This window comes from Daphnia pulicaria, chromosome 7 (genome assembly GCF_021234035.1).
Source record: "Daphnia pulicaria isolate SC F1-1A chromosome 7, SC_F0-13Bv2, whole genome shotgun sequence".
Taxonomy (NCBI): Eukaryota; Metazoa; Arthropoda; class Branchiopoda; order Diplostraca; family Daphniidae; genus Daphnia; species Daphnia pulicaria.
Genome location: NC_060919.1, coordinates 5,949,113 through 5,976,915, shown reverse-complemented (window position 1 = coordinate 5,976,915; position 27,803 = coordinate 5,949,113). Strand labels below are relative to the sequence as shown.

Below are 27,803 nucleotides of genomic sequence, written 5' to 3'. Positions count from 1 at the left end.
CTGTTTGTATAAAACTTTAACGTCGACACCAGATTTTCAATTAATGAATGATGCTGGGAGTCGCTTGCGTGTTGGCTAATATACATATAAGACCCAGCAGCAGCAACAGCAAAGGACCAAACACAAAAGTTGCCAACAAAAGCCATCAAGCTTCGCAGCACGATCCGCAACAATTAGCCAGCATAGAGTGTTGCCAACATATATTATATCCTTTTCTATATACGCACAACCAGCAGCTTTATTCGGCAGCGAAATATATTTATTGTTTAGCCCAGCAGCACCAACAACAGATTTTTTTAATTTTTTTTTCCAGCAAAGAAGTTGCAATCTTCAATGAATCAACCCATTGGGTTGCATATATATAGCCTATGCTCCGAATCGGTTGCGTGATTCTCTCATCAGGTTTATATAGGCCACTAGGGATATTTAATACCGACGTGGGAAGATATATAAAAGGTGATGGTGCTGCGCTGGCCTATAGCACCGTAAGTTAACCGGCACACAGTCATCGGTTCGTATTCAAATATATTTAGGCTATAGTATAGGTGGTAAAAGGAAATCAAATATACATCACAACGATTACAAAAATTATCGATCCATTTATCACGTTCCTATAATCTGATGAGCTTATAATAACATTCCATATTTTCCAGGAATTTTTTTATTGCATTTTATTTTATTTTTTCAAATCGATGAATTTAATGGAATCGTTATTTTAAAAACGCAGATATTATATACATGTTTATATTTGCATATTATATTACAAACGTCGTAGAAACAGGTGTGCATATTAGGCTATAATATATACGACGGTGCTGTGCTGGGTGAGATGTATAAGCAAACTGAGTTCTGCGCATGGCACTCGAGAGTCATCCGGTACATCTTATAGTCGGCAGCATATAAGGGGCTATGAGGGTCGGCCCGCATTTCATTCAGTCTCACGATGTAGTGGCGAGTGAATTGATTGGGGAAAAAAGTATACGTATATACTAGATCATATAACACCGTAGGTTAAATTTCTACACTAAAAAATATTTCAGTAAATATGATCATCATGGAAGATCCCAGCGTTGAAGACATTCTAAGTTTATCATCTCTGGCGGAGATTGTGATCAAATGTCCGCCAGAGATCACCGCTTATTTGACTGGCGCTGCTTTCACTCGCTTCAATCAAAGTGCTGCTGCCGGGGATTCCTTCTTCGACCCCAACGTCGTCAGCGGCAATAACGACCAGCATCACCTTTACGGCGTGACTTCCGATTGGTCATTGTCATCGATGAGCTCCAGCAGCGTCCCGACGCCATCCGGCATCCTGCGCAATCACCAGCAGGAGCTGCAACATCACAATAGCCTCAGCAGCGCCAGACAGCACGAGGAGATGCAGAGGTTGAAATACTACTCGTACGGCATCGCCCTGCCCGCCATCTGCATTCTGGGTATTTTGGGCAACGTTCTCAATTTGATCGTCTTGACTCGACCGTCCATGCGAGGGCCGGCTTACGTCTACATGAGAGGTACCGATTATGTAATCACTTTCCCTTTTATTCAGTTTTATTAACACCAGTCCGATCCAATCATTTCCGAGTAATAGAGACTAGACGGGCGTGTATAATCTCGAGTGACCGATAGAGTCGAGTAATGCCAAGAATTTGGCCAAAAGTTCTTATATAAAGACACGAAAAATAAATATAGGCTATATATAAAAAGTACTCATAGGATTTTGCGCTTCGATGACGACCCGCCGACGCCTATATATAGTATATACTTATATTCCGCGTCTCTCTTCTTTTCAAAGTGCTCTAACTTCACACTGGGCGCAAAGTGTATATAGAGGTACCGTATAATAGGGTACACAATTTAGACTCTATATTATATAATACAGCAGACTAGGACAAAGATATTGTGTATTTCTATAGCTGCTGGTTTTTATAGTATTATTAGTGATATGGCCAGCTCAGGGATATATTTTTATTTTTATTTTTTCGCAAGAATAAGTCGATTAATGACGTGTGTGTCTAGACGAACTGAACCCATTTGTGCCCGGCGCACTCGCTGTTTTGTGTGTTTTTATTATAGAGTGGCGCTATATAGCTAGCTGGATAGCAGCTACTATATTTATAATACCACTTTCCTCCGCAGGATTCTTTAATATGTAACCAGTGTATTGTTGGGTGTAGGCTATTATATAACTTTAGATATAGGATCGTAGGCTATACCTATTCTTTATTCGAACACTTAGTAAGGAATTTATTGATTCAAGGTCTATATACAGCTGCACGGTCGGCATGCACAGCTCTTAATGACGTAAATATATATAGGTTACTATATATCAAAAATGGTTTGATATTAACCCCTCCCAACCAATAGGCCTATAATAGTTTTGTGATCTCTGCTGTTTTCGAGTGGTTTATCTCCTCGGTTACATATTAGCCAGCATTTTGCGCAGTCTGTCGCAAATAATGCATGTTGTCCTTTGAAGTTAAAAGAATCTCCGAGCGAGCGAGGGAGAATATATACATAATAATATAAGACCCTTGCTTTTACCCAAAACGCAGCAATGTATAAGGGGTACACTACAGGATTATGCAGATTGATTCGTGTAGCTACAAATGATATGCATAAAAATAGAAACGGGGAAAAAAAAAGAAAAAACGTATTTTTGCGCTCGAATGCCCGTTGCCATCACATCAGACGATTCAGCACATTGTGTGATGATGGGACTCGTTGATGCGCAGTAGATTCAACTTTTCTCGGCTTTGGCCGTCAGCCCGTCACAATCACATAGTTTGAAAAATTAAAAAATCCAGTATAGTCATAATTATAGACTTCCTTTGATGCGGATTTCTTGTGTATAATACTGGGAATTGGAATCCCTTTGTCTCAATCCCCCCCCCCCCTCCATCATATACAAACGTGTTATTGTTTTTATTCAGTTTTATTAACACCAGTCCGATTCAATCATTTCCGATATGCCTTTTAATATCGATTTGTGTACGCAATACACGACATGGGCGTGATCAATATCCATCAAGCCTATAATAAACATCAGCAAGCTTGCATATCATATATGGTAGGCCTATATATAGCCCGCATCATTCAATCAATGTGTATATAGGCCTACAAAGTCACCCTCAAAAAAGTTCTACATCTTATCAATAACAAGAGAATAGATATAAGAGATAGGCCTAATATAATAACTTATAATAGGCCTATCTATATTCCTTTATATACTTCTCCCGGTTAATAAGACATGCATAGCACATATATATAGGATATATTACACACCATCATCAGTCAGCACACGTATATATAAGCCCCTGCCTATAGCGCCTCTATAATAGGCCTATGTATTAGTTTCCTGCGCTGTGCTGCTGGTGCACTCAGCTCCAATTGTTTTTGTTTGTTTGCGTTGAAAGTGTTGCATGGCCGCTACTGCTGCTGTGAAAAAACCCGCGTCCGCCCGCTCGCTTTGGAGATGTGTTTGTTTTTTTAACTGCGATGATGTGATGAATGTTTATCTTGTCTGTGTCTCTCTCTTTTTCCCAGACGCTTGTATAGAAATAGAGTATATAATAGAAATTCTTTCGAGCAGCACAAAAGGTCGTCTGGTAACATGTATAGAGAGGCTATAACAAATTGTACAGGAACGTATATATAGGATAGGATCATAGGATATAGCCATATCAATTTTTGATGCTTTCATGGTGTCGGGTTATTGACCCTTGCGTCAAAAGTGTTTCCCTTGTGAATTTCTCTCTCAAAATTGACCCACTTTATCGAATGAGTTGCACAAAAAAAATCAAATACAAGTTTTGATCTTTTCGTTTCTTTTTTCAAATAAGTTGCGTTTTATAAAGCTGCAAGGAGAGAGCTGAGTTTCTGACTGATTTTCAACATCTAAGAACGCCCCGAAATCAAGTTGATGTATTGAAATGGGAAGATATGTCTAACGTATAGATATTTTATATATATATATAGTGCTACAAAAGAAGAGGGGGCAACCCAGATGCCTTTGTGTCACAAGAGCCTCTATAAACACCCCCAGCTCTCCTGCATTCGTCTTTTTATAAAAGGATGACACGTGTGCTTTTTACTTCAAGTGATAGTTCACTTTATATATATTACACGCACATAGGGGTTGCTGGTCTACTACACAGAAATCCATCACCGCGAGCTGCCACCACCACATCACCCAAAACTATTTATATTTATATACGCGGAGAGATTCTATTCTATTATTATTTATATAATATACAAGCACAAAAGACTTGTGCTGAGCGGCTCTGGGAGACTGATGCTGGAAAAGAATAGCGGCTGGTGCGGTATATTATAATAGCGCACAAACAAAAGATCTATACTATAGGTTTTTTGGTGGGGATTTCAAATTCAAAAAGATTTAAATTGTTATATATATATATATCCCCAAAGGAGCTTGAGCTGTGTATTTTGCTTTGCTGCAGTGCAATGGGTAACGCGGACAAATTGTCTAATATATTTTTACGATAGGCCATCGAGAGAGAATCGTGACTCTCCCTCTTCTCTATGTAATATTACGAACGTTCAGATTTGTCGGCCGGGATTTTATAGTTCCGCCTCCTGCCAGAAACCCTTATATAATAAGTGACATACCCCGACAAACCTTGTATGTATATATATATGCTGTATATATTCTAGATTGATATAGACGCAGAGACCGGAGTCTCTTTTATTGTATAAAAGATGGTACAAATTGCTAGGGGGAGAAATAATCTAAGAAGAAGAAAAAAAAAGAAAATTTATTCGATCTTTATATATATTCTTTTATATACAATGTAGGCTACGTATATTTTCTTCCCCCTTTTTGGCTTGATCTACCAACACAGGTTATATAGTACGACCAAACTCCCTCCTCCCACCCTCGGTATTGCGTCTGTGCTGCTGGCCAAAGACATGCGGGTATGATACGCAGCAGGGGTTCATATATAGGATTTAAAAAAAAAAAAGGTGGCATTATGTGGATCGACCACACGTAAAGTGCATTTCCGACAAAATGAATTTGGCTGTCATCCATGTGTGTAGGTATATTGAATATAGACCTATATTGGGATATAGCTGATGCGCATGCAACGCTTATATAGGGGCCTATTACATATAGATTTATATATTATTTGCACTGTATATTACACAAAAGGTCAGCAGTCAGCAGCATTATATATGTATATATATATATCTGTAAAGTTAATAAGGGCGACACAAACAGCTGCTAGTGCAGAGTGATTGGAGTTGGACATGTCATTTCGCCAAGCCGCACAGCACGAATGAAAAATCACCAAAGTGTGCTCTGCAAAAAGTCGATCGATATTAGACAGCACATATGCCGTGCGTGCTGGCTGTTGGCTGCTGCTGGAGTTGTTTCCTATATAGTAAACGATCTGCGTTTTTTCGCGGGTAGGCTATTGGAAGTCTTTACAGAGCACACACAGCAGCAGGAGGAGGACAGCCAATACCAAACAAAATAGCTTATAAACTTAAATATATAGGAGAACCAGCAGCAGCACAGCAAAGGAGTGATAGTATACTACTATATAAGAAAGTAAAGAGAAAAAGAAACTTTTCTTTTTCTTTCTTAGATTTATTCGGTGGAAAAGGATTTATACAAGAAAGAATATAATAGAAAAAGAGGAAGTCTGTTTTTCGTCCTCCTATATACTATAGCTATATAGCAAGCAGGAAGGACTGAGATGTAAAGGAACGAATATATTGTAATAGATCGAAACTCGAGCCCTTTTATTCTGGATCGTATTAGACCATTAGACTAAAAGTGACTTTATATTATATCCCCTTGTGATTTCCCTCGATTTCTTTCCCACAAACCAATGTATACAGACACTGAGAGAGGGGATTTGAGCATATAGACACAGAAGAAGGGGGTAGTATAGTATAATGTTCCTGTGAGAAAATCAGTCGAAGAAAAGTAATAGGGTTACATTTTTATCCTTTTTTTTAGATATAAAAGGGTGGATGCTGTGCTGTGTGCAGTGGGGCGGTGTTTAATTGTATAGGCTATAGCTAGGGGAGAAAAAGATATAAAACGTCTTGGGCTTTATTTTTTTCATCCCCCTGCTGTGTGCTGTGCTGCTGCTGGGCTGAAAGTGTCTATATAAAATGATGTCAACCAAACGCTAAAGAAGAGATTTATTTGGTCTTATTCGGGGTTAAAACGTCCACCACCATCCCCAGTTGGATGTATAAAATATATTGGAGTTTTATGGCCGTTTCGAAACGGCCAGCAAACGACGTGGTGTCTTTGATCCGATATTATATTATATAAACTGCTATGGTGTGATGATGGTGTTATAGAGCATGGGGTATAGAGCAGACAAGAGTCAACTATCAAACTCTCCATGCATCATCACTCTCAGCTGGATCGGTCTGCTGTCTACAAACGTGATTGTTCTTTTTATTATTATATATATAATATATATATTATTTCCATCGTGATAAATCAGATTCATTTTTTTTTTCGGGAGTGTATGTGTGACACACTTTAACCCCCAAGTCTAAATGTTATTATATAAGGGCCACAACAGTATAAACTATATATAGAGTGATATATAATAATAATAAGGGGGCTTTTCATCACCCGAGATCAACGAGCTGCTGGAACGACGACTTTGCCATGGCAAACGCGATGGCAAAGGGGAAACCAAATAGCAGATTTGTTTGTTATTATATTATATACATTGCTGAACGAAAGACTCGTGAAGGAAATATTATATTTAACCATATATATTGTATAAAGCCAAAACCTGCTGTATACGTATATCTATCTATACGCTATAGATGTTGGCCAGCATGTGTACCAATATATTTCTTGAAAACTGAAATACATTTTGTTATATTTTCCTAGCAGGAAATAATACACATCTGAGGTTGGGCGTCAGCCGCGAGGTTACAGGTATATAGTATAATACTATAGGCTACATACCTACCCAACGACCCGATTGGACAATATGTACAACATATTTCCAAGAATTTAAATGATACAGGCCTATCTACATATTATTATACTAACTTTTGGACTATATGAAAAGCCTTTCACAGGGCCTAGTGCCTTGCGATGGATAGGAATTTCATTATTCATTATGAATCAGCGTTTGTTTGATATGGAAAAGTGTGTGCTGTGTATATAGGTCAATTATTGTGTAGATTTCGTAGAATTTGAATAATTACGCTGCGTTCTGTTTCGGAGAATATAACTCTTGAATTTGGTATGGTGTTTGCATAGCCGCGTGTGCTGCAAGACTGTAGTTAAGAAGAACCTCTCCAATAAGGACGGAGCTTTAGTCGATACTACCGCTTTAAAGAAGTCGTGTGGGTAGTTTTTTAAAGAATAACATTATATGTGTTCGGAACACGATAAAATTCGAAGCATATTATTATTAGCTTTCGGCGTGGATCATTCAGTGTATTACTATATGGCCTATAGCTAACGTTTTTAATTGGAAACCGGAGATGACTGTTGACGTTATTGGAGACTTCCCACATTTACATAACCATGGTGCTACACGTCCTGTAGAGGATCTTTTGGGGTCGGTTAATCCAACTTGATCTCACTCTTTTTTAAAAATATTTAGGCCTAATGCATATTTTAAAATATTTTTTTTAAATATTCCTATATAAGTCCTATAATCTGAATTAATAAGAAACAATTGAAATGAATGTTGTGCTCGTCGATGTCCATCAGTCTTATATAATGAAATTTGTATTGTCATATTAGGGACTTGAGTTTGACAAATTTCCGCAATGACAATTTTGGAAAACCAAATTATGTCGATAGAATTATCTTGCCCATATAAGACGACCGAGAGTTCTAAATAAAATTCAACCAAATTGAAAAATGATTGTGGACACCAAAAAATCTCTAAAAAGAAATGAGCGATTTAAAAACATATTTTTCTTTTTTTTTTTATATAAATCTGTTTCACTGCTGTGATTGGATGTGGCATCGTTGTGACGGGAAGTCGAACGGGGGATATACATCACTGCAGATAAATATAGGACAACGAATTCAATCGAATTCAACAACAACAGGTTTGATCATACAACATTCAACCGAAAATATGTACATATATAGGTCGTCACGCTGCAAATAATAGCTACTTACATAAATGTATTAGTATACCGGGAGTCGGACGAGAGAGTTTCTTTTTTTTTTCATTCATTGAAGTTCTATCGACCGTTGCTGACTGCTGAACTGTGCCAGATAAAACTTTAGCGAGCCTATATACTTACAACACAAACATTTGACAGGATTTAGCGAAAAATCTTTATCAAATTATTTGCATTGGCGAGCTGGTGCTGGGATGTTGACAGGTTTTATATATTCGTGACAGCTGCTGCTGCTGGCCTTGCGGATATTCCAACCCGGTGAACTGATTTATATATAGCGTCGCCGATCATCAATACATAAGCTTAAGATCAAATACATATATTAGACGAATATTAGAGTCAACATGATGAGATATTATTAGACAGAAAGTCCTGATGCAAAAGTTAATAGGACAATGTGTCACTTTCACCCACATCAGCTGATGCGCATTGCGCATGCTAAGTCACAATAAGAGAAAAGCAGTGTGTATATAACCATCACATAATCTATAAAAGCTATATTTAGTTATAATACTGCGGTCATAATATTATATTATATATATTAGCCAACCAATATTACGTCTAGACGCTATATATTATAGACCGACCACCAGGAGCAAGATTGACGAGACAGGAGAGGACTTGAGTCGGGCTCACCATTGTACCTCCTTTTTCCTTAGATATGTTCCCCCCTCTTATACATTTCTTCTATATTTTCTTCCTTCATCATCAGCGTAGCCCTGACAATCGCGCTGAATGCCGCAGCATCTCTAACACTCAAGGGCCTGCATATATAGACCCTGCGCTGTCAGGAGCCCATACAGCCCCAAGTCCAACAGCACAAGACCCTTGCTGCTGCTGATGGCATAATTATATACGGCGGAGCAATATAGTATATAGTAGCCTACGCTTGCTTCTATGCTATACTGGGGAACGAGGGGGGAATGGCTAATTAACGCCGACGACGCCAAATTACTCACTCAACTTATTTGTGGCCTAGTTGCCACTTGGTCGGTGACGGCACACATCAGAGAAAAGTGGCAGAGAGAAATCGAATAGCTAATAATATAATACAGTAATGTGGGAGCTAATATGCTAAAAAGCCTCGTCGTTTCGGGTGCTATGAGCGAACTTATTAGGCCTACTAATCTATTAATAGAAATTCCACGTGTTTTGATCTCAATTGCGACGCTACAGGCTACAGCAAAGGCTTTATTTAACTAAATAAGAGAAGCTATAGAGATTCCTATGTCGGAATTGTTGAGTCTCAATTCAGCAGAGAGAAAAGAAAAGAAAATTCTAAGAAATTCTTGGAGAAAGTTCCTCCAGCAGCAGCAGCAATAGGAATTCAGATGGAATGAAAAGAATTCACGTATAATATCATTTCGTCTATACAAACCCGTTTTTTTTCTTCTTTCTTTCATAGCACTTGATCAAGTGTCTTTTCCTTCTTATCGTGTCACCGTGTCACAGACATATTAATATATAATATAGCTGGGAAATAAATCAATGACTTTAGATCTGTTCAAAGTATTATTATAAATCGCCCCCTACAAATAGGATCTATATCTATAAAATAAAATATTATACATCTGAAAATATATATGTGCTGACTGAACAGGCCAACCAATCACAGGATGTTATACATACAGAGAATGACACGTCATATAAATTATATCGCATTCAACTCCGTGCTATGCTCATGGCTTTATATATCTCTCTTTACCATTTGATGTTGGAGGATGGCGTCCATCAATCACAAAGTTTCGTTCAAAAAGGGGTACAGGATTTGAACTTTCGGCCCGAGTTTGAAAAAGACGCAGCCCATTTTTCATGTTTTAGTCGTGTGTGTCATCAATCTTTTCCTAGTGTATAAGAAAAGAAATAAAACTATCCGGCGGATGCTCAATGGACCCTGTCATATGTGCACTCACAGCTGTGCGGATGTGAATATAAATGGAAGGAAAAAGAAAAAGACAAGTTTTCAAACTTTTGAAATTGTTTCTGTTTGTTTCGGTTCTGATTTCTATAGTTTCTATAGGAGAATTGACTTTTGATTTGGAAAAAAGGGAGAAAAGAATTTGAAATTGTGCACACGCAAATGACTTGCTGCTCGATTCACAGTATGGCGCCATCTCCTCCACATCAGACCGTGAATGTTATATAATTATCCATCCCAAAAGATTGAATGTGTACTGGACGCCCAGCAAGTGCAACTTATTTATATATAGTCCATATATATAATATAAAAATATATAAGGCCTATATATATAACATTCCTGTGGGACCGACGATTTCTCATACGTCGTAATATACAGACACGTATATAAGGACCGAGCGGGACCGAGCAAAATAGGCCGGATTTCCCACAAGACTGTCAATCCCGCGCGCGTTTCTTTTTTTTTCTTTTTATTCCCGACGATCTCTTGATTCGTATTCACCTCGTCACGGCCCTTTTTTTTAGCACCAGCACGGCAGCAGTCGTCCCCTAATAAAACACGATATATAGCTAGATATATAATAGGGTCCGTCGATCAATTGTGTAAATATTTGGACTCTGTGCGCTGGATGTTGGGTGCAACTTTATATTTTATTGGGGTTTATATATATACGAAATCGTATATATAAAAAAGTTTAGATACACACAAACAGGGTGGGGGGGGGGGGAGAAAAACAGCTGACAAAAGGCGCCGGTTGACGACGTCGTGCGGGAAATAAATAAACATCATCATCAGCAGGGGGGGGGGGGGCGCCAAAAAAATAGACATTCGGGCACCTATATACATAACCTCGCACGCGGACTAAATAGACAACAAATATACATGAAATCGTCGGCAGAAAAAAGGTATCCAGCGTGATTGCGGTTATTCGAATGTGTCTATAGGATCGAGAAGAAATGCTGAGCTGTTACACGTGTATATAGCTGAATAGTGTCAATATGGGACTCTGTAATACTGTAATCTTCTCTATAACCTCATTCGTCGATACAAATCGTTCACTTTTATATGATTGGAAGAAAAATAAAATCACGTAAGCCATGTACTCTTGGGAGATTTGTCGACAAAGTAATATTTAAATCACTGAAATATGCTTATCTCGGCTTATATATTCGCCTATAAACTTTATTTTATGCTATGGAAAAAGGTGGGGCTCTATATAGGATTTATTTGACAGCATTTAATCCGCTGCTGCTGTTGATGCGCATGTGACGTGGGAGAGTATACAGATAGACCTATATTTTTCTGTTCAGACTTATTTTAAGCATGGAGATTTAACCAGTATGCGCATTTTTCGCTCTAGGCGCTTTTCCCGGGCAACAACAACCCAGCATATCTGTCATCTGATTCATTCAAACCGCAGCACACCACTGCGCACCTATATTTATTGTCTTTTTGTCATTCATATAAGCCAATGACTGAGACTTAAATATATAATATAATCAATCATTTCAAAAAGGAAAAAAATAATAATGTCGATTCAAATTTTTTGAATCGAAACAGGTTACGCCGGTGCAGCGCTGCTGGCCATCGTTTTCGCGCTGCCCTTTTCCAGTCGAATTCTATTCCACAACGAAATTGGACCTTGGAACAGTTTCGCCCAGGCATTTTTCCACGCTCATCTCGAACTATTTCTAGGCAACGCCTGTCTGGGTAAGCACATATAATAAATAAGAAGACTCAGAGTTTATATTTGCACGCGCTAAAAATAAAACGCGCCAATATCGCTAGTTTAAATTTCCAGAAGAAAGAAAATATTAATTTAACGGCGAGCGATATCTAGTCAATATTTATTTTAGTTTCACGTCTTTGGCGTTCGTTGAAATTGCGATTGAAAAAATGTCCCTCTGCTGCTGGCTATGATGATGACACGAGGATCAACAGTTCAAAAAATAATCCAGGAAAATATAGGACGGGAATTGAAATTTCGTGCGAAAATGTCAGCACGAACGCGGATTTTTGTGCGTGAATAAATCATCGATAGAGAAAGACATGATGCGGGTCATCGGGATCAATGCAGGGCGTCTGATATACGAACAACAAACAAAAAGAAAAAGAAAAAAACATTTCATCCGCGGGATGTAGGCTATATCCAAGCAAATCTGTCATGGCAAAATCGTAATGACCCTCACATCAATCGATAATTCTTCTCCGCGTACGTGACATCCTTTTCCGCTGGGACACAATATGTGTGTAACGAAGCTTTTTGATCTTAAGTACGCGTGTGTGCAAGTGTGTGTTTTGGTGCACCGGTTGCACCTATAATCCTGCTGCACAGTCATCAAAACTTGGCTGCTGCGTGTGATAAATATACCCTTGTACCTGCAACTTTTGGGGGTTGTCTCATTTCCGATTTCTTTTTTATCTTTCTTAAACGGGTATTTGTTAACTATAAACTGGCCCTCCCAATCTTCTCTGTTAAAGTTAATAGCTAATAAAAATACAGCTCCGGATATATTGGCAAATATAAGTAGAAGGTGTTGATGGTGCTCCGTTTCCAGTCAAAAAATCAATTGCAATTGAGTGCCTGGAAAAGGATGATGTAACATTATAGCCAAAAAAAGAATAAGAAGTGGATGCTGCTGCTGGCTTCTGGAACAATTGAGAGAGAGACTCTTTAATGGTAAAAGGGCCTTTTTCCCATCACGCTATTTCTGGGTCGCGTGTTGCTGCTGTTGAGATAACACGAAATAAATCACGAAACGTTTCTCATCTAGTTGAAAGCTTTTTCCCCCCTTTTATTATTATATATTTTTATCTATTATACATATCCCGCGGCCAGGGAAAAACACAAACTGGGATCTGTGTCCATAGTTTGTTCTCAAAACTCTCATTTGTTTTTGACATAAGTGCAAGTCGACAAAAGTTTATGTCGGAGTCCTTTAATATCAAAATACCTTTCATTCACTGTTATATATGTTGATTTCGGCCATAGTTTACATTATAGATTTTGGGCGGTTGACGTGCATATAAAGCTGCAGCATAAAGGGGCCTTCAGCTCGCGGCTAAAAATATATATACCCGCGCTCAATTCAGGGACTTTGAACGCTGTTTCATGCATAAGCAATCGCGTCCGCAGCAACCACAAACATTTGCGCAATCAAATAAATATATACTGAGACTGCTGATTTATTGACCCAGTCATTTTATCGATTTTCCGGTGGTGCTGCTGCTGTTGCTGGGTTTTGTATACGTGTTAAAGAAAGAAAAGTTCTTCCTTCGCGTGATTGAATTTCCTTCCGAAATGCACCCAGCAGTAAATGATTATAGGAAGCTCTTTAATCAGTCCACTTGTGATGCGCTGGTACTACAAACGATAAACAAAAGTTTCCCTTGACAACACGAGACGAATGTTATTTAGTCTATTAGGCTATATCATTTGAATATTCTTATCAGACCAATTAATTGGATGAATCTACATACTGTGTCTGGTTGCTGGAACAAAAACAATAGTATAGCCTATTCAGTATGGATATTATATACCTTATAAATATTCGGCATGATAAGTATATTTAAATGACGCCTTCTAAATGCTAATTCTCTTCTCCATCCATTTACAGTCTCAACTGTGATATTGGAATTAATGTGAACAGCACGTGCGCGGCACTTGCGCAATTTATAGCCTACACGACATTTGTTTCGCCATCAAAGGATAATCGTCTTTTATATAGTCGCGCTTCCACCTGAATTCTAAGAAATTGCACTTTGCATTTATCGGAGAAGAGCTATAATTACATCAACTTACAGAATTTAAATAAAAGCAGCAATATCTTCTTATAAATAACACTCGCGAAATTGCCCTTTGACGTAATATATAATGTACGTCACACGGCTCTCTGTGATGACAAAGCACCGATTATCCCAAAACATTATAATATGGCCTCTGCATCAGGAGACTTCCACACGGACGTATCTTAGATATAATAATATTGTCGATAAAATTCGCAATAGATTTCTCCTGTGATTTCCTTCTGGAAATTGAATTTGGTGGGCTGCGAGTTCAAACTCGGTATTATACGTAGGCAGTTTGGATAGATAATTCAATTACACCGGAGGATTTATTAAGGTTCCACAGCTGCTGCTTATTATATATAGATGATGATGGGATGTACATAAAAGATTAACTCAACCACCCGTAGATGAAAATCTTGAACGACGATGGATATATGTTTCGCACAAAGGTCATATTAGTATAGCTATAATATATATTCGTCCTTTTCTCTCAGCTTATTCGGAGAAATTATACAGTGTAAATTGGCTCCTTTTATTCGACGGAAAGTTTGAATCACCGCGCTCGTCTGCTATCCATCAACGAGCGTACTACCATCGCAATAACCAACTTGTAGGCCTAGTATACATACAAACTTATTATCCGACTATACGTAACGTATATTATAGAAGATTAATTGCGCAGTTTAGTCACCAAGCAGGGTTCGTCTCCAAAGTTTGATTTTTCTTTTTAAAAAGTTAAAGGTTTTCTTATTATTACGTCATAACAGTTGTTTGGATTTGATGACGCGCGTACAGCAGGAGCGCATAACAACTTTATATGTCATCGACTTGTAATGTATATACATCGTTGACATCATTCAACTAAAAGAAAAAAGAGTTTCTTATATTTGCAACACTCATTGTTTCTATAGCTGCTAATGTATAAATGACCAAATAAATAGATACTTATGTAACTTAACTCTTGACCGAAACGAGTATTTTGAACATGTAGGATTTGCTTCTAGCGGTTTGGCTGCGTGAATGGAATATGATGATGCGAATAAATTAAATATCAAAAATGGTTTGAAACTTGTTTGATACTCTACTTGGCAGAGTCATCATTGATTTAACATGGAAAGGAAATCGAGAAGAACATGGGCGATCATTCTTATCGTTCTGGGTAGTTCCTGGCACGTGTGGAGATTTGCGATTTTCCTGCTGTTGTTGACCCACAAATAATAACGAAAGGATCTTTTGAGCATGTGATACTGCTGCTGCTGCGGGGGGAATTGAATTCAGACACACTTATTTTTCTAGTCGCAACGGAAGGTATATCAAAGAACGTCGTCAGAGTAGCTGGACCCCTTTCATCCTATACAGATATAACAACCGTACCCGTTTGCATGTGGGTGTGCACTTCAGCAGTCTAGGGTTCAACGGGTCCGATTATATTTCTTGAATATCTTCGCATGTTAACCGGAGGGGAAGTATATAAGTGCTGTGCATTAAAATTATCAATGCTGATTGCTGCTGTTAGCCTCCAAAAAACGGATACATAGCAGAGGCAATTTTATACCTGGATTTTAATAGCGCAAGATTTCTTTATTCCGAGTCCATTCCACTTGAATAAAATAAAAAAACAAAAACAACTAAAAGTGGAATTTACCGTGTCTACTTATACGTCACGAATAAGCTATAATACAAGTCCAGTTGGAATGAAGATGTATATTAGCTTATATGCTGGGAATATTATGAAAATAAAAGTGTCATACGTTACTATCTTGTGTTTTTCCTGGGGAAAGCGAGGCGAAAATTTCAGCCTGAATAATGTATGTATATAGAGCTGTATATGTAAACAGCGTGCATGCATATAACTCGCTGGGAGATTAATATATTGACTAATGTGACAGTTGCCCTATGACGCCCTATATAGCTTTTCTTCCGGCCGGCAGCTTTTCAGCGGAATGTATATCCAACGACGACGTCCACATGCAACTTGTTCTGCTTGGCTGCTGCTGTTGATGTACAGCGCTAATGTCACGAATGGCCCGCGCTATTATATCCTATAGTATACGCTCTATGCGCTATTATATATCAAATATGAACAGTCAACATGTATAGAGCTGGACTCGCCGTTGACAAATGAGTTTTCGCACACAGCGGACGCATATATAAACTCACAGAGTATAGAAGCTAAAGGAAATGAGACGAATAAATAATAACCTAACCGAAATATAATTGCGTGATTGCGTCATTAATTTTCCCCAAGAGAATTAAGGCTATTCCCCTAAAAAATTAAAATCAAATTGCTTGCGATTTTCCATTCAAATCGGCTCTGCTGTATATTATCTATGTTGCCAGCAGGAAGATTATACTCCCGTTTGTACCTCGATCAATCACGCAATCGCCAATGGGGAAATAGACAAACTGAAATCTATAACAAAGCTGATTACAACTCCATTACCTTGTGTAGAATAGATTTCGAAATGATCTAACGATCTGGGATGCAATGTCGGCCGTCAGCGACAGCAGCAGCCGTCGTTAATAATATCTAAACGATAATTGTTTCGAACTTTCCTTTTTGATAATTTGGTATTTTAAATTCCGCGTTCGAGACTTGACTTTCTTTTTGTCTTTTTCTTTTTTTGTCTTTTCTCTTTTCGCTTAAATGCAACGTTGATGGCATATTTATTTTAAAAAACCCAAATAAAACAGGTATTGGCGTTTTCATGCTGGTGGCTCTGACGGTGGAGCGTTACCTGGCCGTCTGCCGGCTGGGACGGACGCGGGCTTTCGCTGCCAAAAAGACTCCGCTCGTCGCCCTCGGCTTGGCTCTCCTGGCCGTTTCGCTCTACCTCCCCTACTTGTTCCGGGCCCACGTCATCACCTGCTCATCGCTGCCCGACGGATTGCCCGTCTACAGAAAGCGCGAGAACCCCTCCTTCGCTCATTCCACACTCTGGGCCGTCTACCTCTGGATCTTAGAAGTCATCTTCAAAGTAAAAATGATGATTCAACTATTTCACCCTCAATAAAAGTCTCTAAAAGAAAATGAGAAAATCAAACGAATTTTCACTTAACTCTAAGAAAAGGCAATTTTAAAAAGCCCGCCAACTTGGAACACATTGCAATGTTAGAATAGTTTTTTTAAAAAAGGGAGGAGTTTTTTTTTGTATTAAATTCGTGAGCGCAGCTGCTGTTTTTCATTTTATTTTGGGAGCAACAAATTTGTCGGCGTCACTTTCGGACGTCACATCTGTTGACACGGAAATTAATCAACGGAGGTAAATATAATCATATAATAAAAAAAAGAGGGGGGGATGTTGATGGCCCAACACGACAGGCGGTTATATTCCCATGTAATATACAACACGAAAGTGACGATGCGACCTGATGAATTATAACGACCAAGCCATTAATATACGCCGCTCAGCTCTCACCCCCCCCAGCCGCGACACTATAAATGATCCGCACATTACGTCAATAACCCGCGTCAAATAATCAAAAGTGTATTATACCTTTTACCTAAATGAATTATATTCGATGGATGATATCTCATCCATTCCATTTTATTATTTAAAAAAATTAAAAGATGGCGCCGACGCTGATCATCGTCCACCTGAACTGTTGCATCATCGTCGTGTACAGGCGGACGTGCGCCAGGCGGAGGAGCATGTTGACCAAGGCGCCGACGGCCTCGCAGCTCCTCCCGCCGCCGTCGTCGGTCCAGAGCGCCAACGGCAGCAGCATGGGCCAGCAGCGGGAGCGGGACCAGCAGCAGACGAGCGGCTCGTCGCCCACCATGGTCATCGCGTCCGTCACCCGCGACGGGGCCGTCAGTTTCGTCTCCAACAACGGCTCCGCCTGCAACGGAACCGAGTGAGTCTCTCCATCTTCTCTTCTCTAATCTCTAATGAGTCTAATGGCATATCAACTTTCCAATCAAATAACGTGAATTGATTTATCAGCATCTGATGTGCGTGGCAGACGATGTCTATGCACACACCAAAAGAGACTTTGTGTTATATTCTATTCCGCATAGTTGAGTTATGTATAATGGCCATAGACGAGTTTGTTTTTTGGGGGGTTTTGGTTTTTTGGAGAAAGTCGGCCCCAAAAAAAGTCGACATTTCCCCCCTGCGGCTTCGTGAAAGAAATCGTGAAAGATTTGCATATGCTAATTGGTTCGTGACTGAGGGCAGTAGCCCGAAAACTTTTACCGGGGAGACATCTGCTTTTTTTTTTTATTTTTTACATGGGGGGGTCCTCGATTGGTACGTTGATGGTATTTCAAATTTTGGAGAAATGGCGGGAGGCAATGCGATTTCGAAATCGTTGTGTTAAAACTGACTGTAACGAGTTGCAAATAGGCTAGTCGATGGCGTAATACGTAATAAATCGGGCGGTATATTATAATAACATAATAACATAGTAACATAACCCTTTTGGTTTTTCGAGAGTTTGATTCCAGTTGATCTTGCGCTGGTTTTTCGTTTTTCCTTTCGACGTCCCGGTTTATACCTTGTTTAGACTTTCGGTTGACGCGCAACCCCCGTTACGTGCTGTCTGTAATACAGTCTGGGTTTCAGTCCCTTATGCACACATTTGAGATTTCCGCACTATAGACTTTTTATTTTCTATTTTCTATATTCTATTCGCTCCGCCAAACTTGTTTATTCTCGAGTGGTTCTGCACACACACTCGATATTATATGCCAGACGTGTGAAAGACTCATCCACACAGCCAGTATAGTTCCCCGCCCATGACTGCCACGTACGACCGCTATATGTGTTTGAATATTTGCATAGCGAAATATATGTGTAGTACAATATAAGCTCGTATGCAAATACAGACATCTCATACATGACATGACACCACTCCCTCCGTGTCTGGAGAGAGATAAATCAAATGGAAGCTAATAAGAGAACAGCACATACAAGGAAATCCCAGGATATTATAACCATCCGAGAAAAAAGTTTCTCCGACTCTTTTGACCGAACTCCTTTTGTGATTAACGATTCGGTTTTTGCGCTCAGAGAAAATATGAGAGAAAGTATAATACATTTATACGCCTCTACGCGGTACAGATAACACGCACACACACATCATAATACGCGAAATAGTTGAGACAAATCCGGAAGACAATTTTTGTTTTTCTTTTGTGAAATACTTGTAACAAATAAATGATCGATAGTGCCGCTGTATATTGGCTGTGTACATAGCTGTCGTCATATATAAATTTATATAGTGTACTATGGACGCCGTTATAGATATTGTGTATACGTATTTGGATTCTCAGAGTGGAATAACAAAAAGGAAATGGCATAAGCCGGAAAGAGATATCTTTTTTTTTCCATTATTGACGCCAGCAAGCGACGCCAAGAAAGCTGTACAGCAGACTATATTATTATATTACACATATGACGTGGATAATTGCCAGCACAGCACGTTTCGTTTTCTCTCTACACACACAACGTCGTTGACCTCGTCATTTTTTTGGCTCCGGTTCACCAAAACATTAATTTTTAGTTTTCATTTTTTAGTTGCGCATTTTTGAATGGGGCGACCGACCACACATGGTTATTCAACCCAGAAATAAATTTGTTTTTTTTTCCAGCCAGCTCATATAGAAAGCTAATCTCTAGCATGTCTTATTCGTGAATATCTAATACCTATATACCCCATTCACGATGATGGAGCAAAAAAATTGAAAAAAATAAAAAATAAAACCGGAATCGGCGCCCATCATCAGGTTGGACGAGAAACTTTTCAACCAGATTTGATAATAAACTGGAATCTAATGAGAGAAAATAAGTCGAGTGAAATAAATTCCCATTTTTCTGGTCCGTCCCGTATACTATTCAACCGCCCGCCCTATTATTAGAGTTGGCAGTTATAAGGCGTATGATCTACCGTATCAATGCCAATTAGTTTCCCGACAAGTCGTACAAAACTTATGATATCAAGCGCTTGATTTATCCGGCGCCGTCTCTATACAACTTGTGTAAATTTATTGTCGAAAAAGTTATCTAGTCTTCGTTATATGGACGAGCTCAATTGACATTTAAACTTGAGGCGCTTTTAAAAAAGTAGAGTGGCAAGACATTCAATTTAAATGGAGGATCGAATAGTAGCTGATATAATATTTGAAAAAATTTGATTTGATCAGACTGGGAGGAGGCCAGCAACAGCAGACGAGGATGCCCAACGGGCAGCAGCCGGCCGACGATTCCAGGCGCTACTGGGAGGAGAAGCGGCTCATGTTCCTGCTGGGATCGACGTCCATCCTCTTTTCCGTCTGCATCACGCCGCAGTTGGTGCTCAGTCTCATGATCCACGAAGCCGTTCTCCAATCCTATTACTTCCAGGTCAGCCATTTCAATTTTCATATAATCAAATCCGAAATATAGAATTCCTTTTGATTTTATATTCACGGGCCGATTTGATTATAGGTTTTCCGGGCGGTGGCCAACATTCTGGAGGTGACCAATTACTCGTTCACCTTCTACATCTACTGCATGTTCTCACGCGATTTCCGAGCCACTCTGTTCCAGACGCTGCGCATCTCCACCCGGCCAACTGCGGCCGCCCAGCAGACTTGCTTGTAATCCAACCTCCATTTGATTTTCGAACCGGCCAGCACATAACGCATCCATATCACCGATGGATCGCTAAATAGATATTATAATATATTCAACCAGTTGGCATTTTTTTTTTAAATATATCAGCTTACATTTCATACAAACAAACACAAACAGCTGCTGGAGAAAAAAGACGACATTTATACCTTTTTTTAATTTTAAAATTTAAAATGATTGATTCTTATCTGCGCTGCGTTCCAGCAGGTACCAGAGAAAAACATAAGCGACCACATATTATACGTTCTGTGCGTGTGTGTTATTAACTTATTATTATTCCGTGAAATATAATCGCCTCAATGAGTCCAATCATTATATTGAACGCGCTCCGAAAGAAAAAGAATGAGATGATATATTTCGAAGCCGAGATATATTAACATACATGATGTCTGATGTATTATTTTGCACAATATTATAAAACTGATGTGTTCTTTTTTCTTGTTTTTTATACAAGGTTTTTTTTTAAATCAAAGATATTATACCATTTGTTTTTTATTATTTGCATAATAATTGGAAAATAATTCAAATTGTGTTTCCGTGACGACGACTCCAACCGCAAAAAAATAAAAAAATACCAGACAGCAATGAACAATATACAAATTTCTTTTTGGAAACGATACATCATCCATATTAGAATATTATTGGGGCGAACGAACCGTTTGATTCATTTTCAGATTCATCATCATCCCATCCGCACAGCACACGGTGGAATGTTTTCATTTCCTGGCCCTTATTTATTGTCACTTTTTGCCAACGTTGCGGGTTTTTACGAGATCGGAAATTGTGTTTGGCGTTGGCGTTGCTGCTGGCCCATCTACGTCATCATTACAGACCCGTGGAAAGTCTGATTAGATTTTCACCTATTAGCTGCTGCTGGTGGTCACGCTCGGCAGAAAATGTGGTGCATTAATATATGTACAGACTGTGAGGGTAAGGGTGAGGGTGAGGGTGAGGGGGCCCTTCTGGGGGGTGGGGGTATTCCCGGTGCAACTCTAGAGCGTGTTAATAAATAACCCAATATTCCGCGCACATTTCTTATACAATCCGCAGTCACCCGCACGCAGTCAAGTGAATTTATTTGGACAGGTGAACACCATTTTGTATAGGTTGCGCGCAAATATTAAAAAAATAAATAAATACATAAAAGGGAAATTGCGATTTATTTATTAGACGCTCAAATTTAGGATTTAATTTACAGTTTTGAAAAACCCGCGCAGCCATCAGAAGCTAGAGAAAATCACATTCTGAAAAAAAAGACAAATGCAAATACTAATATCGGATCGACGAATTTTCACAGGCTGTTCTAGTTTGTTGTACTGTGCGGTTAAAGATGTGGAACACCACAGAGTCACGAAAAAAAATTTATAATTTGATTTATGATTAAATATAAAAGGAATCAAGTATACTATACCAGCTGGAATTTTTACTAGTCAACATTATATGGCCTGGAAAAAAAAAACACATTCGAAATATAACGGTGAGCGTAAAAGAGTCTCTATCGCTTTATGTGTAGTATTACGTCACTGTCGGGCAAAAGCCCTTGGGCCGTTTCGTGGAAATAATACGGTAACGTAATATTTCCGTGCTGAAAACAATTTTTTTTTATTTTTTCGTGAATGGACACGAAAAGTTATAAAGGCAGTCACGCGCGGTTTGAGCTGCTATGTAGACACACCAGTGGCCTATAGGCATAGATTCTCCCTATTGTATCACGCAGGTATATACTATAGACTCTAGCGTGATGTAACATATATAAATGTAAGTTGCGCAAGTTCATATAGCTAATAAAAACGGGGACTCTATAAAACACGGGGAATAATAATAAGAAGCGTCGTAATATAATTTGGGCTTTTTCGATCGATCGATAAATAAGATCCAATTTGAGTCTTAAATCAAAATCAAAATAAGAGCTGGAGACTGGACGTAGGGAATTCCAAATGTCTTGTTCCGTTTGACACATAACTACAGTATATGCTGGCGGGACTCGCATAGCTGTACTACATTCTTACACATCTCCTGCCGAGTTGTCATCTCAAGCATTGCGTTATAAAAATGAGATCATTCGTGACATTTACCTTTCACTCAAACGTGCCAACACATAATAAATACTACAACAGTTATATTTTGATTATTAGCTGTATCAATTAGGAAACACCCGCTAAAATGCACGAAGGAGGGGATTGTATTGCTTCATTCTCTACTAATCATGTTGGCGTGTGGGCGCGAAATTTGAGCGCCAGGCTTCGTGTAAAGGTTGCCCCTTTGCCAGACGTAATAACAGATGTGATATTATGATTATTTCCAAAGGAAACAAATAACACACGGTTTTGAAACCATCAATGAAAACGACGACTCTCTCATCTCTAAAATATCCAATTGGAAAACAAAATAGAATCGACCTAAATAATAGAAAATAGAAAATGACGTAATCAACTCCGCCGTTGCTGCTGCTACTGCTGCTGCTGTTGTGTGGCTCCATTTTCTTCCCGACAAAAATCTCGTTTGAATTGCCCCCGATTTGTGTTCCCTTTCGACCGAATCGTCGTCGTCTGCCGAATCAACACAAGATGACCCGTCTGACAAGAAATGGAAAGTGTGTCAACGCTCGCTCGTTTGTTGTTGCCCAATTGTCATTCGCCGAGCTATTTATTGGAACTGCTGCTGCTGCTGATGGCCGGGCTTGTATAAGTTGTCGCCTCTCTGCTCCCCACAGTGTCTCAAATGATTTATAACGACGCTTTTTAAAAAAATATTATATTGAGCTAAATCAGAGTCGCCGTACAGACAACAATGTTGTATATTATTCCACTCCATTTTCCCTATATACAATCCACTCAATGGCAGCCGGAGCATCTGCATCCATTGAATTCAAAACATTTTTAAATGTTGTTTTTGGATAAACGGGTTTCGGACGCGGGTAAAAAGAAGTGTTTGCAAAGGGGTTTCAAACAATTCAGCTTCCAATATCCTTGGCACTTTCGCTTGTTGTTGGTTTGTTGGCTGGGCGGATCCACACGTGCTCCAAGAGGCGTACACATCTCGCAGATGAAACTCTCCGTTTGACACACTTTCGCTAAAAGATTGCAACGTTTCTATAAGGGCCTGGTACCGCCAACGTTTCTCCAACCGATAATTCTCCTGTAAATGATTTCAGATAGAATGTGTATACGTTACAGTCGAGCTATTTGGCAAAGCTGCTGCGCCAAAAGAAAGAAATATAAATCAATATAATCATCGAATCCCAACTTTCTTCCAGGATATTTCGCCTTATTGCCTTTTTCGCCCTATACTATACAGATGAGCAATTCAATCTATTGGGCCCTTATTTTCTTTCTTTTGTAGAGAGAACGGGCGTGTGAAATCACGGCCGAAAGTCGACCCGTTATTATAACGATGCCCTAACAAAACACGAACGTTTTCAAAGCTGCGGCCTCTTTTCGACCATGATAAAGAATCGCCTTCATCACTTCCTAGTCCCGAAAAATTCTGTTAGGACGGACGCGATGAAAAGAGCCATTTCCATAAGCGAGAGAAGAGCTAGAACATTATTGCGCAATTATTTCCAGCTTTATAGTGACTTGAACTCAGTTGTTGGAAAGCCAAAAAAAAAAAAGAAAACTTTCACAAGGTCCCAAAACTCGTAAGGACATATACGGGGTAAAATAACGTAGTCTATACAGATGCACACTGCACATTCCTTGAACCCGATGGGTGGTTGGTTTTTACCTATCAGGCATTTTTCTTTCTTTTTTTCCTTTTTTGGGTCATCCCAGCCAAGAGTTGGAGGAACAACTTGACGGCCGGGAAAAAAAAGAAAAAAGAGTTCTTTAGGACAAAAAGCCTGGGCCATGTGTGTGTGTGTGTCTGTATATGATATGCCAGAAAAGAAAAGAAAAAAAGTAGAAATGTTATAAGGGCCTTTCGATGCGCATTTTTTCGACTGGTTTTTTCGCCAATTGTTGTGGACTTGTGGTCAACCCACAGACGCCCGCCACCGCCGCCCGTTGTCCGAACAATAATACCAAGAAAAAAAGGAATAGACGAATTCTAACTGGATCTATCGATGTATAATAGAATCTCACGCTTTTGCACACGCTGGACAAAAAGAGGGTTTGAACGTGACCTGGTATATTACTTATAAAATGACCGTGATATTATGAGTCCTCGGGGCGATTGGGTGTCCGTAATAAGGGTGAAAAGATACAAGGAGATGAATGAAGAGATAAAATAGTCGACAACATTTTGGAATATCATTCTATCGGCCAGCAGCAGGAGCAGCAGCCGCCGTGGTTATATTCAATGACGTGGGAGATGTGTGACGGTTCTCCCTCGCCGTATCTTTTTAACACCTGACCTGACCCAGTTGCTTGGGCTGTGGAGGAGCCCAGCCAAAAGGACTGGCCGTCATGTGAATCGGGAAGTGGAACGTTACAACAACCCGAAGCCAAAAGAACTTCTCTCTCCTGTGTGTACATACAGTAGAGAGGAGGGCCTCTTCCTGACTTGTGGTGATTGGTCGACGCTGCTGTTGGTTTCTTCTTCTTTTATGCGTCTGGCCTACATGAGTGTGTACAGATACACACACATACAAACACAGAGAGAAGAATGGCTAGCGGGCAGATTCGGGATTCGGGAGAAAGAGGGAGAAGAAGAGATATAATTCTATTGTTTTCGTCGTTTGGACTTCAGTACCTCATCGATCGGCCAACATGTCGGGTGCTGATAACCAACGTCTGCCTCTCAAGGAGAAATTCGAGCTGATGCCCGAGACATTGGGCGGCCAATTTCGCAAGGATTTCCCGCCTTACCTCGACGGACTCGTCAAATCTTTCCCCCACCGATACGTCACCACTCCGGAATTTGCCAAAAATGCCGAGGATGTTTACAATCTCAGTCCCAGGCCGGACGACGTCTACATTTCGACTTTCCCAAAGTGCGGTAAGGATATTTAACAACCCCAGCAGCAGCCGGATTTGATTTTCTTATTTGATGGCCGAGAGAAATTCAAATATTGGACGTTGTATAATAGGGACTACGTGGGTGCAGGAATTAGTGTGGATGGTCGTCAACGATTGCGACTTTGAGAAAGGCAAGAAGGAGCAGCTGAGCATCCGCTCGCCATTTCTGGAGTGAGTCATACGTCAGCTAATTTGTTTTTATTATTACACCAATTCAATTAATCAAGACCCTTTTCCCTTTTTTCTTTTAATAAGGATGAACTACATGTTGCCAATGAAACTGGCGGAGAAATTCGAAAAGGAAGCCATTTGCAGGTGAGAATTAATCTCATTGGTGGTGACTAAGCGCGGGAAAAAAATTTTGAAATTTGAATTGAAATAACGCAGAAAGGCCAACTCACCGCTGGTCGACAAGATCATGGAGCTGCTCTGCTACTGGAACTTGATGGACTGGCTCCGCCCTTTCATCAGGAAAGCCATCAGCTTAGTATTGGGCGACTGCCTTCGCGATCTGGAACAAATCGATCAAATGGCCGGCCCGAGAATTATCAAAAGTCACTTGCCACTCTATCTGTTGAACCCACAAGTCCTCAGCACCAGCAAGGTATTCAACTCCGGCCTCCCAATAACTTAATCGCAATGAAGCTTATGTAACAATGGGTTGTATTTGAAGGTCGTTTACGTGGCCCGCAACCCCAAAGACGTCATCGTCTCTTATTATCACTACCACCGGCTGCTGGAATTCCATCACTACACCGGCAACCTGGAAGCTTTCGCCGACTATTTCATGACGGATAGAGGTACGATGGTGTGATGCGACCAGAGCTAATTGAGGAATTATACAATCTAATTCGGAATTGAATTTCGGCTTGGCTCTATTTCGGAAAGGATAGTTTACAGTGCTCCGTTCTTCCCTCACTTGCTGGACGCCTGGAACAAACGGCACCATCCCAACTTGCACTTTGTCTTTTACGAGGATCTCAAACGGGTAAATTAAAAAATAAAAAAATCATTTTGCGTTGACCGTTAACGTGGAAATCTTTATCTCCGATTAGAATCTCCGAGGGGAAATCGTCAAGATCAGTCAGTTCCTCGGCAAGAAGCTGAGCGACGATCAATTGACAAAGCTGACGGAGCATCTGCGCTTCGACAATTTCGCCAAAAACGAAACGGTCAACTGCGAAATCGGCAAAGAGATTGGATTGATGAATAACTCGGGCCATTTCATCCGCAAAGGTAAACGGAAAATTCTTCGGTCTATTTATTCAAAGACGACAACGGTCATGTAACGTAATATCGTAATAAAAAATCTCAGGTAAAACCGGAGACTGGAAGAATCATTTCTCTCCGGAATTGAACGAGCGGATCGACGAGTGGATGCGGAAGAATTTGGAAAGCACCGATTTGAGGTTCATCACGGAGCTGGAGCAACAAGATTAAAAAAACAAAACAAAATAATTGGCGCGGAAAAAATATGTGAAAAATCCTTATGCTGGTATATGGATATTTCGAGGGGACATGCAGTTTTTTATTTTTTTATTTTTTAGAGGTGTGCAGTGCATTTGCTATATCTCGTCATAATGTTTTTTTTATCGTCTCACCTATATATAAATTGCGTATCGGCGCATTATCTATATAGTTGACCCATGCTGTTATATAACCTACTTTTAAAATGCCCTTCTCTCCCTCTTTTACAAAAGAAGAAAAATCAATAACCGTTTTTGACCAATTTCTTATAGTGCCTCTTCAATGACTAGCATGTAGATAGCCTCAAGGTACGACCTTAATTCATATTCACTCGTTTCAAATGTTCACAATCAGACGACATTTCGGCATCAAGAAATCAAAGGCATTTAAAACTTCATCAAAGGCTGAAATAATGTTAAAGAGATTTTATCGATTGCAATTTCAATCTTTTCTTTTCGTGCGCCCTGTGTTTTTGAAACGACGACGCTGTGCTCAATACATTTTCTGTTCTATCATAATTTTGTTTCGTAGAAGCCACTTAGGCTACATACTTATTATTAACGCTTGAGATAGTCAAAGAGAGCCTCTGGCGTAACTGTGGCCAGCAGCAATCTTTAATACGCCTTTTTATTATAACAAAATTAAAAAAAAAAAAAAAAACTTTTTGAACTTTTCATCACAAAAGGCCATTGTTTTCCAGCCTTCTTTTGTTTCCGGCTTTATATTGTAACTTTGGTTTCTTTTTTCTTTCACAACGAGTTATTCTTACAAAATCGCCAATCGAAAATTTGTTTAGAGCATATTAAAAAACATGTACAAGTAAAATTTAGTTGTCGTTTTGTCAAATAATCCGATGCTGGCTAGAAATGTTTCTTTTAGGGGCCATAGTTTTTATTTCCAGC

At 39.5% G+C, this 27,803-nt stretch overlaps 2 protein-coding genes across 2 annotated transcripts; both read left to right on the top strand.

Moving 5' to 3' along the window:
* Nucleotides 1–947: 947 nt before the first annotated feature.
* On the top strand, nt 948–20,697 carry LOC124349635 (probable G-protein coupled receptor B0563.6). Its single transcript, XM_046800394.1, has 6 exons — nt 948–1,514; nt 11,631–11,780; nt 16,554–16,837; nt 17,431–17,717; nt 20,008–20,206; nt 20,291–20,697. The coding sequence occupies exons 1-6, from the start codon at nt 1,046–1,048 to the stop codon at nt 20,444–20,446; spliced, it is 1,545 nt and encodes a 514-aa protein (XP_046656350.1). The 5' UTR covers nt 948–1,045; the 3' UTR covers nt 20,447–20,697.
* Nucleotides 20,698–25,153: 4,456 nt separating this feature from the next.
* On the top strand, nt 25,154–27,419 carry LOC124349808 (sulfotransferase 1A3-like). Its single transcript, XM_046800660.1, has 8 exons — nt 25,154–25,414; nt 25,506–25,605; nt 25,690–25,749; nt 25,822–26,038; nt 26,108–26,234; nt 26,328–26,422; nt 26,490–26,670; nt 26,750–27,419. The coding sequence occupies exons 1-8, from the start codon at nt 25,186–25,188 to the stop codon at nt 26,872–26,874; spliced, it is 1,134 nt and encodes a 377-aa protein (XP_046656616.1). The 5' UTR covers nt 25,154–25,185; the 3' UTR covers nt 26,875–27,419.
* Nucleotides 27,420–27,803: the final 384 nt, after the last annotated feature.